Source organism: Falco naumanni, chromosome 6, assembly GCF_017639655.2.
Source record: "Falco naumanni isolate bFalNau1 chromosome 6, bFalNau1.pat, whole genome shotgun sequence".
Classification (NCBI taxonomy): Eukaryota; Metazoa; Chordata; class Aves; order Falconiformes; family Falconidae; genus Falco; species Falco naumanni.
This window is the reverse complement of record NC_054059.1, coordinates 26,845,512-26,860,312: the sequence shown is the minus strand read 5'-3', so window position 1 is coordinate 26,860,312 and position 14,801 is coordinate 26,845,512. Positions and strand designations below refer to the sequence as shown.

The window sequence follows — 14,801 nt, the reverse complement described above, 5'->3', positions numbered from 1 at the left end:
CACCAGCACTCCCAGGCCCTTCTCCACAGATGGAGGTGAGGGAAGAAGAAATGTACGTACCATTAAGGATACAGAAAGAGGAGCCCTGCTGACTTCTTCAGCTTGAGAAATACTAGATCATGACAAACATCCTTTGAGACACAGCAATCAATGGCTGTGGAAGGCACAGGCAGGACCAAGCAACAGAACTAAACAAACCTGGAAAACAAATGCCCATTTCCAGTTGCACATCTTAACAGAGAAAGGGAAGGCAAAGACGACTAACATCTGCCTATCCCTTGAAATGGTGGTGGCTTGGTTTGGTTTTTTTTTTTTTGAGGGAGATTATATACACATTTATATGTGTGTACTGTAAAATATAGATGAACAATTTCTTTTCAGAGAAGTCTTTTAGATCAGTAGTCAGCAGAAAATGGCCAATCAAGACAAGGATAGTATCTTGCAGTTTGCACATATCTTCATCTTAGCATAGATATTTCAAGTGGATGTACATATAAATTTTTTCATGTTGGATTTTTACTACTTCATTAGCTTGCATAAGCTGCTTGTTCTCACTTATTCAGGGCTGCAATCAGTAGAAACACCTGGAGTAAACGTTACAAAAATAAATTTGTTTTCAAATGCCAACATATGCAGGATAAAACTCAAATATTCAGGAGGCAAAAACAACAAAAAATTCAGTCTTCCCTTATATGGTTGTTTGAGAAAAGTTTATTCTATTTTAGAACAGAACGAATATTTCTGAGTGGGAGGACAATACACCTGCAGCAAACAAAAGACCTTTCATTTTCACATGCAAAACATGCAGACAAAAATGAACTAGTTTTCCCAACGCTCAGATGAAGACAGATAACGTTAATCTCATTTAGTAATATCACACAGGAGAGGGAAGAGCTGAAGGCTCTGGATCAAATTTAGTTTTCAGTCAGAGTTCTACAGTTCCCAACCACATATTAATTACTCCGTAAATAGTAGAGTTTATTATTTAAGCAGGGGGGGTTGTCATCACAGCACCTACAAGACAAGTCAGAACCCAGACAGTCATGTGAACTGCTGTGCAAACACATAGTGACCTCTAACCATGAAGCCTCTACTGACATGTCACGTGTCAAGATCAGTATCGGTTCTCTGCTAAGGTCTGGGGGAAGCGAGCACAAGCGGCAGGCTCCAGGCTTTGCCAGCAGCTGGTGGGAAACAGGAAAACATTACAGCTACTAGGAAGTACCCAGAGCTCTACAAAATCTCAGAAGCCATTAGATTTCCCACACTCATATATATAAATATATATGGTTTTTTATATATAAAACACTTATCACCATATTGGTAAACATTCTTCGGAACCACTCTTGATGGCAGAGGTAAGAACAGGAGTCAGTCTGTTAGTACCTCAGCACTTTGTTTCCAATCAATTAAAAGAAAAAAAGCCACAAGCAGGGCATCTTGTCTTGATAGAGGTAGGGACAGCCTGGCCTCAGCCCAGCACTGCCCTGCTAAGGCAGGTTTTCCTTGGCAAGCAGGGACAAACCATACAGGACAGAGAAGGCAACCGAGCCACCTGCTCCCATCCGCACCGCTCCTGGTGTCTGGTCTGCCTTGCCCCAGGGCAAGGAGAAGGTGATGCTGCCTCTGCCTCATTTGGAATGAGGGATAACACTAAGTAAATCATGCTTTTTCCAGTCATTCAACTCAGAGGCCAGCAAAACTATCTGCTTCCAGTCAAGCATTACAACAAGGTGGGAAAGGGGGGGGCGGGGAGGGGCGGCAGGGAAAGGAAGAAAACACGAAAAAAAGACGCCTTCTGCCACTTACTGGCAGGATAATGATATTTGCCTTGCTGATCACAGGGTCTGCCTTTCCAGTCTTCAGCCTATGGAGAAGCTCTATTAGGGGGATGATTAGAATTAAGTAGACATGTATGAACAGTCATGATTAGGCAAATGCAGTAATCCTGGTGAAAGCAGGCCAGTGATAGCAGGAGAGCCCATCACTGTCATGCTACTTGAGATGGAATATATTTTGCTATAGACTCAAATCACAGTTCTACCGAACTCAGAGGGATGCCTAAAGGTCCAAGGAAAATTAGCCAGCTGTCTCAAGGGCTTAATGTAGAGCCTAGGAGTAAGAAGAGTACAAGTATCTACTGAACAGACAAAACCAACCTAGCAGTGTTACTTTCAAACACCGCAAAGCTGATCCACATGTCCACAGCTGGACAAGAAGTCACAGACAAGGAGCAGAATGTAGGTCTTAATATTAGGTTTGTTACTTTTTTTCTGATTATAGGATCTCTCTCTCATGTACCTGAATAGCAGTCTTCCCCTCCATCAGTAACAAGGTGGATTGCAGGTGAGCAATCACAATAAATTTTTCCATCAAAGACAAGTTGTCTCTCAGGCTTTGTATTTCTTCTAGATACTTGCTTGCCTGGACTGCCAACTTGACTGATTTTCTTTTTAAACCTGAGAAAGGTAAGCAAGTGATGACTCTAGTACTGGAAGACTTGGAATATGTAACATCTTGAAGGGAACAGAGCAATCTAATGTGAAGTCAAGAGGAGCTGAGCTTGTCTTGAGTAACAGTAGCATCACTATACTTGCAACACATCGACACTTCTACGTGTATATTTATATATATAGCTATAAATTATATATATACGTACACACATGTATAATGTGTGTACAGCTAAATCAGAACAGATTTAAGCAACTGGTTGACTTCCATGCAAGAATATCAACTGGAACAAACCCTGTTGTAACTTTAGTACATACCCAATCACTAACACATCAAGGGAACATCCTGTCCTTTAAAGACAGGAGAACTTCATCATAGGTTATAAAGTGATGAGAATTTCAGGCAGGAATTGGACTAAAATTGCTCCCTCTCTATCCCCTCTTCACCCCCAAAAAAGCAAAGGCTAAGTAATAACTGGAAAAGTTTGATGCTGTAACTAATACAAAACAAATTAAACAACAAAAAAGTGGTGCCCTGTTTGCTTTACTCTTCCCTTTCCTTCCTTAAGGAGAGAAGTGTGGTAAGAAAAACTTTCTGCAGAAAACATGCAAAATCAATTACTTCTGCTGGGGCAAGCAACTGCTGACTACCTTGAAATTTTAAATTACCAGCTATGTACAGTGTGCTATTTCAGTAGGAAAAAGTGATTTAATAAAAAACAAGACGTTTAAGCATTTTAGTCCAAAATTTGAAATGTATTTCAAATACTTCAGATCGGTCCTATTGCTGATGTGATTGCAGAAGAAAAGAGATACTAGTTTGCCCCTTGACAATACTCGGAAAAACAAACAAACAGAAAACCAGCACAGCAGATAAGCTTGTTTTTCTTTCTACCCTCTAGACTTTTGTTCCTCTGGTACCTCAAGCAATCCAACAACGGATACATGCCTAATGGATGAGATATACAAAACCCGAGAGCTCACAGCATTGTGTGCACATTAGTGATCATAACGATAAAAACCATAATGGAGTATTGTACTAATAGCCACAACTGGAAAAATAATGCGATGGGAAATTGTAGCATCTATGCCTTATCAGCAGAGGAGTGGCAGTCTGCTCTATTCAATCCATGCACAGCTCTGCCAGAGAGCAAAAGGAAACAGTGTCCCCATTCTCTCTTTCTGAATAGCAATGTTGTGTTATTGTGTAAGTGTTGGGAAGAGACAATCCTTCATGAGACCACAGCACTTCTATGGTTATAGAGAGTGAAGACTTGCAGACAGAAATATTACAGGATTGAGAAATCTGCATGTTGATCTAAATTCTGCCTACGTATCAGTAGCACTGCACTTCAAAGATCTCTTTGTAATACATGCAGCAGGCTGAGACAGCGCGAGTTGTTTAGACAGAAGGGCTAGAGCTTGGAGCAAGAGCTGTGGCAAAAATAGTTTTCACACTTGTGACGGACATCCCTTTTTCTGTTTTGCTCATATCACTGCAGTGCCCGTTAGTTACCTCAGATCATTTACATAAAAGCAAGAAGCCAGAGAAAAATTGTATGTTGGTCCATCAAGAACAGAACAGAGACAGTCAAATATTTCTCCAATTGTATTTCCACTTATCCTAGTATAATATACTGATCTACTGTACATAGACTCCATCCGAAGTCTTCAGTCAAAAAGATAATTTTTTCCTGTGATTTTCAATAACTTTTATTTGGCTGTTTACAAAACACAGTCGATCTTGAGAACTGCAATGACCATTTCCAAAGACACCAATGTCAGGCTGTCCATGAGGTAGAGATGGAGGCCTTGGGTTTCAGTCACGCTGAATTCCTGGGCTGTAACAGGTTTATAGTTATTGCCTCTTGCAATTACTGGGACTGATTCTTACTTCCTCCCCCACTGCCATCAGTGAAAGCAAGGGTAATATTATTTCCTATTAATTCACAGGAAAACTTAAGGGTAAATAATTTTTCCAGTGCACTCAAATGTCACTGTAGTGAAGATCATGCAAACGGCAGACAAAAGGCAGACAAGATAGACTGATTTGCTTAAACAGGACAAAGCTGAATGAACTATTCAAGACAATCAAATACAAGTCGTAAAAATGGACTGATGATTCCACCTGAATACAGTTCGACACAAGAACCCAATGTCACCGCAGCAAGTTTCCTTATGCCAGGTCCTAAGAATAGGTTATTAGCAAAGGCTGAATCTTCAACATCTATAATGGGCTCTATCTTTCGAAACAGCAGTAAGAGTCAATAACCATATTCTACCAAGAAGAAATGGAAGATCAGTGATGGCAGCAAGTGTCAGAAGGAACAAGGTGGAGAGCAAAGATGCATCTGGTAACCCAGTCTTCCTTCTGCCACTTAAATGTTACTGAAAAATGAAATTAAAATTCTCTCCATGTCCAGACAACAGGGACACACACTGAAAACTCACCTGTAAACACCAGGTCAGCAGAGAACAGTTTTAATTAAGTCTATTATTTTATATACTTCTGCATGCTTGAGCAAACACTCCTTTCAAAGTGTGGAACAAAGCAATACTTATCCTGTAATTGGGCAGGCACAGTGTTTGCAATGGATTATATCTGTTTACCTGCCTGTGTGCTCACTTTCTCTTTTCCCAAAGACCATCAACATTAAAAGTTACTTGTAACAACCTGGGAGTTTTTAGAGTATTACATGTATTAAAAACTGAGCAAAACAGAAGCAATGCAAACAGCTGTTCCTGTAAGCAACAAAAAGAAGCTGTCTGTTTTATTGGCAATCCCCTGTATTTTCTCAATAGCCATCAGAAAAAAAAATATCTATTATTTAAAAAAGGTAGCATTTCCATGAAGAAAAAGATATAGAAGACAACTTAAAAACCGCTTACTCTTCAACGTAAAAAAACCCCAAATATCAAAACCAACTTTGTTGAAAAAAACTTGCAAGTTAAAAAAAATAAATTACTCAATCCTATGTCTAAACTTAAAATTTCTCAAGAGTTTATGACATGGTGTTAGAAGTCTGAGCATCACTTATCCCAGAAATTATATTCTTACTGATATTACTGTAACTTTCCCACTGCCGAACAATCTTTACAAGGTTTTTGGTGTACCTGTACCTATTGCAAAATTAGAGGATCTAACATTTTCATTCCAAATAATCATTAGGCACAGAAAGCTACTACTACTTTTATTTCTCTGTTCATAAACCAGCAATACCTATTTACTATAATGATGATCTTTGCTACGTACTACAGTTATGTTCACCAGCATTTAGTACTTAACTGACAAGATGCTTGTTTTTCCAGGCATGCAGTTGTACAACATGGTAACGAAAGCCACTTACATGATTGTAACGGTGATACAGGAGTACTAGAATCTGTAATACATTAAATACTTTTCTAGTTGCAAGTGCGTGCATGGCCATACTGTGTACTATTAAAAGGCATTTAAAGAATGATGCAATCATCAGGCACAGTCAGCATGGGTTCACAAAGGGGAAGTCCTGCTTAACTAGTTTGCTGTCTTTCTACACTGAGGTCACCTGCCTAGTGAACGAAGGGAAGGTGGCAGATGTCATTTTTCTAGATTTTAGTAAGGCTTTCGATACTGCCCCTCACAGCATCTTTCTGGACAAGTTGTGCAGCCGTGGTATGAGCGGGTTCACAGTGCGCTGGGTGAAGAACTGGCTGCAGGACAGGGCTCAAAGGGTTGGGTTGTAGTGAAAGTGGCTACATCTGGCTGGTAACCGGTCAGCAGTGATGTTCCTTCGGGCTCAGTTCTAGGGCCACTTTTGTTCAGTATGTTTACCAATGATCTGGGAGTTGCAGGAGTTGAATGCACCATCAACAAGTCTGATGATGATACCAAACTGGGAGATGCTGTTGACTCTTGAGGGATGAGAGGCCTTGCAGAGGGATCTAGGTAGATTGGAGTATTGGGCAATCATCAATGGGATGAAAATGAACAAGCTGAAATGCTGGATTCTGCACTGGGATGGAGTAATGCTGGGCACATGTATAAATTGGGAGAGGAGTGGCTGGAGAGCAGCCCTGCAGAAAGGGATCTGGGGGTGCTGGTTCACAGCAGGCTCAGTACGAGTCAGCTGTGTGCCCTGGCAGCCAGAGGGCAAGCCCCATCCTGGGGCACATCAAACACAGTGTCACCAGCTGGTCCAGACCAGAGAGGGGTTATTCTGCTGTATTCAGCACTGGTGAAGCCTTGCCCTGAGTAATGTGTGCGGTTCTGGGCCCCACAATGTAAGAAGGGTGTGGAGGTCTTTGAATGTGTCCAAAGGAGATAAAAAAAAGCTGGTGAAAGAGCTGGAAGCAATGTCCTGCAAGGAGCAGCTAAGGACTTTAGGCTTGTCTAGTTTTGAGAGAAGGAGGCTGAGGGGCGACCACATTGCTCTCTCTCTACAGGTCCCTGAGGAGGGGACACAGACAGGGTAGTGCTGAGCTCTTCTCCCTGGTATCCAGTGACAGGATAGGCAGGAATGGGTCAAAGCTGCATCAGAGTAAATTTAAACTGGGCATTAGGAAGCATTTCTTTACTCAGAAGGTGGTGAAACACTGGAACAGGCTTCCTAGAGAGACGGTTGATTCCCCATGTCTGTCAGTATTCAAGAAACATTTGGACAACATCCTGAATGACATGCATTAACTTTTGGTCAGGCAGCTGGACTATATGATTGTTGTGGGTTCCTTCTTAGTGAAAGATTCTACTCTAAAGTTAAAAGGAAAAAAAAAATCACAAACAAAAAAACCCAGCCCAGAAAAAAAACAACTGCCACACCAAAAAAGACCAAAAAAACAACTAACCAAAAACAACCCAACAAATCCAACCCAAATCCAAGCCACTGACAGGCAAAAGGCTAAGGGTGAATAACCTTCCTAAGGAACTAAATGTATACTCAGCACTTCAGTACACTGCCGTAAAAACCTTTTATTTTTTTAAAAATAGGGAAACCAGAAAGTTTACCTGCTAGCATTTGCATCAAGTACACAGCAACAGTATTCATTTCCACTTCAGCATCAATGCTTCAGGGTGAAACCCACTCAGCAGAAACACACGTGACTTCTGCAGCTGAAATTGTGCATTGTTTTTTTATGCATAATAAAAAAAGGAAAACTCACCAGGGTACAGAAGATACATTGGCATTGTGCTATTGTTGTCATCTGCTCCACGGGATATTCACCAAGACAGAGCTTGCAGGACACTAATGGGTCAAGTACCAAGTCCCAAGTAGGCCTATATCTTGCTGTAGTCATTGCAGAGCAGTCTGAAAAACAGCACAAAACTCCATTATTTCCTTATATTGATAGTACATTTCTGCCACTGAAAATCTCATTGTCAGCTGCTGCCTGTCAGCTCTACAGGAAAAAAGAAACAGCTATAAACAGCAATGGCTAATTTGACAGTGTCAGCACTTGCAGCAGACTATATATCCTCTGCCTGACCTGATAAAACATGCATAAAGCAAGCAAAAGGGAAAAAAAAACAGGCCACAATACACTGACAAAATATGAGAACAAGCAGGAAATATCCTTAGGTCAGACTTGTCTGACACTATACATGCAAAAGTCTCATCCCCAATTCTTGTCGTTTTAACCACCAGTTACAAGCTTATACATTCCTTAACCCTCACAACTCCAGCTACCCAGGCAAGACCCACAAGGTCTTTCATGAACCAAGCACCTATTACTCCCCTTTTCCAGCCTGATAATATTGCAACTCACAGACCAAGATATTTTTGTTCCTAAAAGCATGAGAGATCGATCAGTTTGCCAAGTTATTTTTAGAAAGAACAATGAATATTCCGAGTACACTCAGAGTTTTAGCCTGCATTTTTCTTCCAAACCTTGCAATATGCTGAGAACACAGCTTTGCTGTAGCAACAACCAACTGGGGCAAGTAAGAACACAGTGAACTACAGAAAAAGGCTGTAATACCTATGTAACCCTCAAGACAGCAATAAGTTAGGACCACGCAGAGCATCTTTATCCTAGGCTTCAGGGCCCAGACAGAGAGCTGTCAATTGACTAACTGGAAATAAAATAATTTCCCACATAACAAATGTATTCCTACAAAAACGGAAAGCTAATTTAAGGTACACACATGGGAGGGGGGGTGGGGGGGAAGAACCAAACCAAATCCCCCCCCCCCGACATCTTAAGGTAACTTATATAGTATGTCCAATCTTAATACCATATTTGCTAGCATTGTTTTGTCACTGACATGACCTTCAAAGTGTGCGAAATTCACATCCCAAGACTGCTGGGAGGTCCACATAATCTTACTTCCCTCCTCAAAAGTAGCTGGTTCCTTACCTTCCCCACAGTGGCAGTTACACTATTCCAACCACGGTTATGGTTGGTGGGGCGGTGGTGGTTGTTTCCCCTGCCCACCCCACCCACTCCCCGGCCCTTTTTTTTTCCCCCCTTCTCCCTTCATTTGCACTTTCAGGAACTGCTTATATCCAAGTTTATTATCCATGAATTATTCCCAAAACCTCCAGAACTGCAACAAATAAATGCTTATTACACTAGGCTTAGGCAGATGCTCAACCGAAGCATACTTCTTGCCCCCAAAGAAATCACACTGAGAGTTCAAAGAAGTGTTTGTGAAGTCTTTGATATTCAATTAATTGTGGACACGGATCCACCCAGGTCTCGAAATACTCTGAAACAAAGCGAAGATTTTACGTTAGCCCTCTGTTCAGTCTAACTTATTAGAAGATGCCCTTCATAATGTACATAAAGGACACCAAAAGTGCAGAGCCTAGTCATACTTATTTCTAGTGCAGCCATCAGGCAGGAGAGGGGGAGAGAAAGATTAAACACCCTAATTTCCAGGGATGCTCTGGATCACTTCCTCTGAGAGGCCACACACAAACTCCCCACCGTTTCAAAGGAAACTGAGGCAACAGTTCTGTAGAATGGCACATGAATAATGACTCCATGTCACAAACCAGGACTTCTGCTGCACAGTCATTCTGAGACCTTGACGTGACAGTCTGACACAGCGATATGAATGAAACCCCAAAATCTTTAAGGCTAGACTGCTTCTTTACTGTCAATTACCAATACTTTTCCATTCAACACTGAGTATCAGCAAAAACAATTTTCTTCTTCCAGGCTTTGGTTTATGTGACATTTGCAGAGACTCATGAAGTATTTGAGAAGCAGTGATCAAACACACCTGAGCTATTTGCTGTCCTGCCCTGTTTATTTCACATCTGTTGCTTATGGCAGCAAGCAAATGAAACTAGCAGATGAGCAATGAAGAAAGATAAATTTAAGTCAAGGACACTTTAATACACGCAGCAGACAAATATCCTAGCAAGTTTCATGGAGAAGATGTAAAATCTGACACAAATCAGACTAAAAGCTTGCCAAACATTAATAAAGACAAATAAGAATAATCCAAACAAAAAAGAAATGTATTTATTCAGTGTGGGTCAATAAGTGATGATAAAGAGGAAAATATTAACCTTTCAGTTAATAAAGCTTGCTGCCTAGGACTTTCAAAAGAGGCTCTTTTGCAGCACAACTATACTGCAGTTAACACCTCATTGGGAAATATTCACCCTCTTTGTCTTCTGTAAGGCAAAAGTGAATCAAGGTGAAACTTCTTTCAAGCTGGCATCCAGCAGGCTGGCAGAAATTTGTTGCCCTACACAGCTGGCACATAATCCATGACGAACTCAGCCACAGAGATAACAGAAAGCAAAACCTGAATGAAGCCTCAAGTGGTAACAGAGCTATTCCTCCTCACCCCTCCTTGCCAAACACCTTGTAATAATGAAATCTTACAGCCGTTATGGGGTGGGGGAATATCCGTTGTTGCTGGTGGCATTAGTGCAACAATAAAGAAATTTGCCACCCAGCCTTAGAAAACATATACAAAAAGCTACCACATCCCACTGCAGCATCTCTACTGGGTATCCCTGTAAAGGAACAAAGAACAAAGCTTTCCCAAAGCACAAACTAGACCCTGCTTCACCATCACCTGCTACACTGCTGCAACTAAGTAATAAGCTTCCATGATTACATATCATGAAGCTTAACAAAGCTTTTTTAAAAAACAAAACCAAAGCAAACTCACAAGATATGAGTGGAGGGGAAAAAAAAACTCACACCTTCTGTCAAAAACAGGTGTAGACTCTTACTGTTCCATAGCTGTGGTCCCTTACAGCTTCAGATTGTACTCTCATGCTTTCTAGTGATGTGCAATGCAATGTGACTGCGGTCACGTTGATGTAACAATATGTTAATATATTTAAAACATTACTATTATGCATTCTGGGAGATGGCTATGAAGGGGAAGGAATCTTTCATTATTTCTGCACAACAATTAATGAATTAAGTGAATACAAACTGGATTTCTGAACAGTAATCCCTCAGATTTTGGTCCACCTACACAGCCTACATTTTCAAGTGACAACAAATGGCTGACTATCTCTGGTAAGTCAAGAATAGAACAATTCTTTCTTTCCAGGCTTCAAGAAGTTGCAGAAGACAGTGAAACAGAAATACTGTGAAAACTTCTGTGAAAAACACTGTAATCAGGAAATAATGCAACTTTATTCCATGCAAGTCATTCAAGAAATCATAAAACAGCGTGAGTTCTCTTACTGCAGTCAAGTATTTCATGGCACTGCACAGTCGAGATACAGTTACATTGTCAACACTTTATAGATACACGACCGACCAGTTTACGAGGAAAAAGGGACTAGAAAATACAGTTGAACAAGACAGTCATACACAGCATGCTTTAACTGGTGGGTCTTTTTCCACCAAGAAAGACTCAATATAGAGCTTTCAACAGAATCTAAATTTCAGCTTTAGGTCAGGAATAGGTTTAACTTCTAAATTAAGGGCTTCAGTTCCCTCTCCTACCAGACAACTAGTTAATCAGCCACACTTAATTCATCTGCCTTAAGGAGTTATCTTAATCCAAATTCACTGACATGATGGAAAACAGCCCTCTTCAGTCAAAGGAAGGAATTTAAATGGGATTTAAAATTAGTTCTCATTCCTGTTGCCCCTTTTTGTCAAAGTAATGCTAGTTAAAATAATCCAGGCTACTAAATGGAATCAAACACATCTGTTATAGTGCAGTTTTAGTTTTGTATATATATTTATCTAAGTATATGTGTGCATATGTCTGTGTATATATAAAAATAATACAGGCTACACTTCTTCCTACATAAAGTCAAACACATCTGTCACAGTACAATTTTCTATATTTTATATGAAGTATGTTTATATATTTAATATTAATACATATATAAATAAAAAAATTCTCCCATTTTTTTACTTATGTGGAAAAAATGCACATTTCTGAAGCGGAATCATCTGCAAAGGCTACTACACTGCACTCTGGAACTGGCACTGCCTGCCACATGTATTAAGTGATTATTTTGACTTTGACCTAAGCAATTCTGAGCCTTCCTATGTAGCTACAGCCGTAGGTCACTGCCTGTGAATCACTAGCAATCTCCAAGACCCCAAGCCAGCAGGGGCTAGTTCACATGATCCAGGTTGGTGGCTGAGGGTGTTCAGCAACAGTCCTGAAGCTTGGATTATTTGTTTCCCCCTCTGTCAGAGTTTGAACTTGCATGCCATTTTTCTCTGTTCCTAGGCTCTTCCAAGGATCCCCAGAATTATATGGCTAAGGAAATATGAAAGAAGCCTGCATGACATAATTGACTAGTTAGCAACTATTTTTTGTTGGTGTTGCCAGTTTTTATTACGCAACTGTACCATAGACTGGTAAGAACATTCAAAAGTCCCCCACAACACAAATTAATGAATAAAAATTTACCCACTAGGTAGATTTTATGATTATAAAAGTTGACAGGCAGACTTAGTATCTCTCACTTACCAATCCCAGTTTACCAGGGAGGTAAGTAGAATAATTGTCTCTGCTAGATGTCAAGCAAACACACAGAAGACTGGATTTATATGTTTAGGTGTTTAGAGATTACTAACTTACAGAGCTTTGCTGCCTGCCTGACTTAAGTTCTTAAATCCTGCCAGATACCTACCTAACTCTGAAGGCTCACTCATAAATCTGATCCACAATAACTGCATGAGTCCAGCAGATATCAGTTGTCCTTTGAATTCCAGGCAACCCCAACCAGTAAAGCCACGTTCTGTCTTCCACCAGTATAACATGCTGCTGTTTTTCAAGCATAACTCTTATCAACACATAAGAAACTTTAGCTTGTACAGAGTATACTGCAGAAAGTATTGTCAACACATAGGTCAACCGTGAACTCTTCAGACCCAAACTTTAAGTCCTTACACCGGTTAACCATCAATGCCAAGACCACCATCTCTGTTCTTGTTTTCAAGCTATTCCACGGCTTCAGCCCAGAAGAGATAAAAACATGTAAAACCTTAGAGTACTGTCAGCAACTTCAATCTTCTGGCCAGTATAGCACGTGGGAAACAGGCTCTTCCCTGAGTTGAAAAAATTATTCCAGGGACTTCAGTCCACCCCATGAATAGCCACTGTGTTTCTTTGCTTTACCTTCCTAACTGATAACCCCCCCATATTTTAAATATATATAAATATCTAATATAGATGCACATGTATGTATAATATTAAAATATATACAAATATAAAGGTTACATTCAAACATTCCAATGCCCAAATAAAAAAGAAAGAACAGCTGGTTTCTCACTAATAAAAGGTACTTAAACAATAGCACCAGGAGTAAAAGAAATCTACTGGACTACTTCTGGGACAAGTCACTGTTAGTGGGAGCTAAAAATCTTTTTGCTAAATACCTGGCTATCAATTTATCTTGTTTCTTTTCCTGAGAAATTAGAGTATTATATAAGAGGGGAAAAAACCATAATAACGTACTCAGCTTGGTTTGATTACGGCACAGACCACAAAATATTTTAAATATTAGAACAACAATGGAGATCTTCCAGATCTAAGGATGTATGTAACAACACTGCCTATCAAATGTGGGTGGGTAAAGAGGAAAAGATACTAACTTCTAAAGAATACTACAAATAGACATGCTACAAATAGATAAGCTCATCTTCTCTCCATGCAGAAGAAACCTCAGAGGGCAAAATCCTTTCATGTATGCCCAGAAATACAGCTACTAAAAAATGTGACAGTGCCAATACTTTTCTGACCCTGCATTCTCCTGTGTGTGTCACCAGCTCTGGTGCAATTGTGGCTTCTCAAAGCACTGCCAACAGCAGTAACCTGAAATAAACCGGGTGTGGCTGCTTTTCAGACCCCATAGGCAAGGGTGAAAACATTTCAAAGAGGTAAAAAAAAAAAACCAAGAACACCCACTTTACTCCATCTGAAAGAAACTGCAGTCAGGCAGAAAGGAAAGCACTGGAAGATTTAAAGGCATGGAGGAAAAAAAAATAATAAACCAAAACATTTTATTAAAAAGAAAAAAGGGGTGAGAAGGAAGACAGTAGAGAACGCAGAAGAGACGGGGGGAAATGAGGAGAAAATAGGGCAAAAAGATCTTCTTCCTGGCTGTTGCCAGAAGTAGTATATTTTGTTGTACGGAGTACAATAACAACTGAAGCGGGATTCCACTGCATTGTGCCCCAAAAACACTCGTGTAATCTTTTGGGGCTATTGAACAAAAGGACAGAGATGTGGCAATACTACAGAATATTGCTCAGAATTCAAGTGCCTAATCAATGTTTGCTGTCCAAGCGACTGTATGAGCCCTGGTGCAGCAGAGCACCTCAGCCCAGAGCCGGGAGGTCCTTGCACCATCCTGTTTCTCTGGTGCCCCAGCCCCTCAGCACACCCCGGGCACCCTCAGCAGCCGCAGACACGGCCTCACGGTAATGCGGAACAGCTAGGCCAACACGATATGCATTTTAAAAGCCTTCTCCCCTGTGCTGGGCAGGAAAATTCCACCCCCTCGTCATACTGGAGAAAAGCCCAGACAGTGTAGCACAGGTGTATCACCTGCAAGAATGCAACATATTTTGGTCTGGAGAGAATGAGCCTGCCCATCTCCTTGGCTTGCTTTAAGTGATGAACCCATTTGATCCTCATTAAAAAATCCCATGAACTTTAATGCCATTCCTGTTGAAAAACTCCCATAAACTCTAATGCAATGAATCCCTGCCTTCGAATACTAGGGCCAAGAGCAAGGTACCATCCATGAGTTTCTGTGGCAACCACTAAGCCCATGCAAAACTGTGGAAAACCATGGGTTAAATTATCAACAGCTAAGAAATATTTAAGCTCTGTATTTTAGAGACAGGAATATCAGCTGCAAACAGAATCTAGGAATAAGAAAGATTTTCTCCATATGAAAAGCGATACTCTACACTCCATTGTTC

The 14,801-nt window shown here is 40.6% G+C and overlaps 1 protein-coding gene across 4 annotated transcripts in view; it reads right to left on the bottom strand.

The window, feature by feature from the left end:
- The window catches only part of RNF144A (ring finger protein 144A), a 67,591-nt gene that overhangs the window by 23,787 nt on the left and 29,003 nt on the right, over window positions 1-14,801 (bottom strand). For all 4 annotated transcript variants that reach the window (XM_040598254.1, XM_040598255.1, XM_040598256.1 and 1 more), the window contains one exon: window positions 7,587-7,732. In XM_040598254.1, the coding sequence (XP_040454188.1) occupies window positions 7,587-7,721 (135 nt within the window). In that variant the 5' untranslated portion in view covers window positions 7,722-7,732. The remainder of the gene's footprint in view (window positions 1-7,586; window positions 7,733-14,801) is intronic.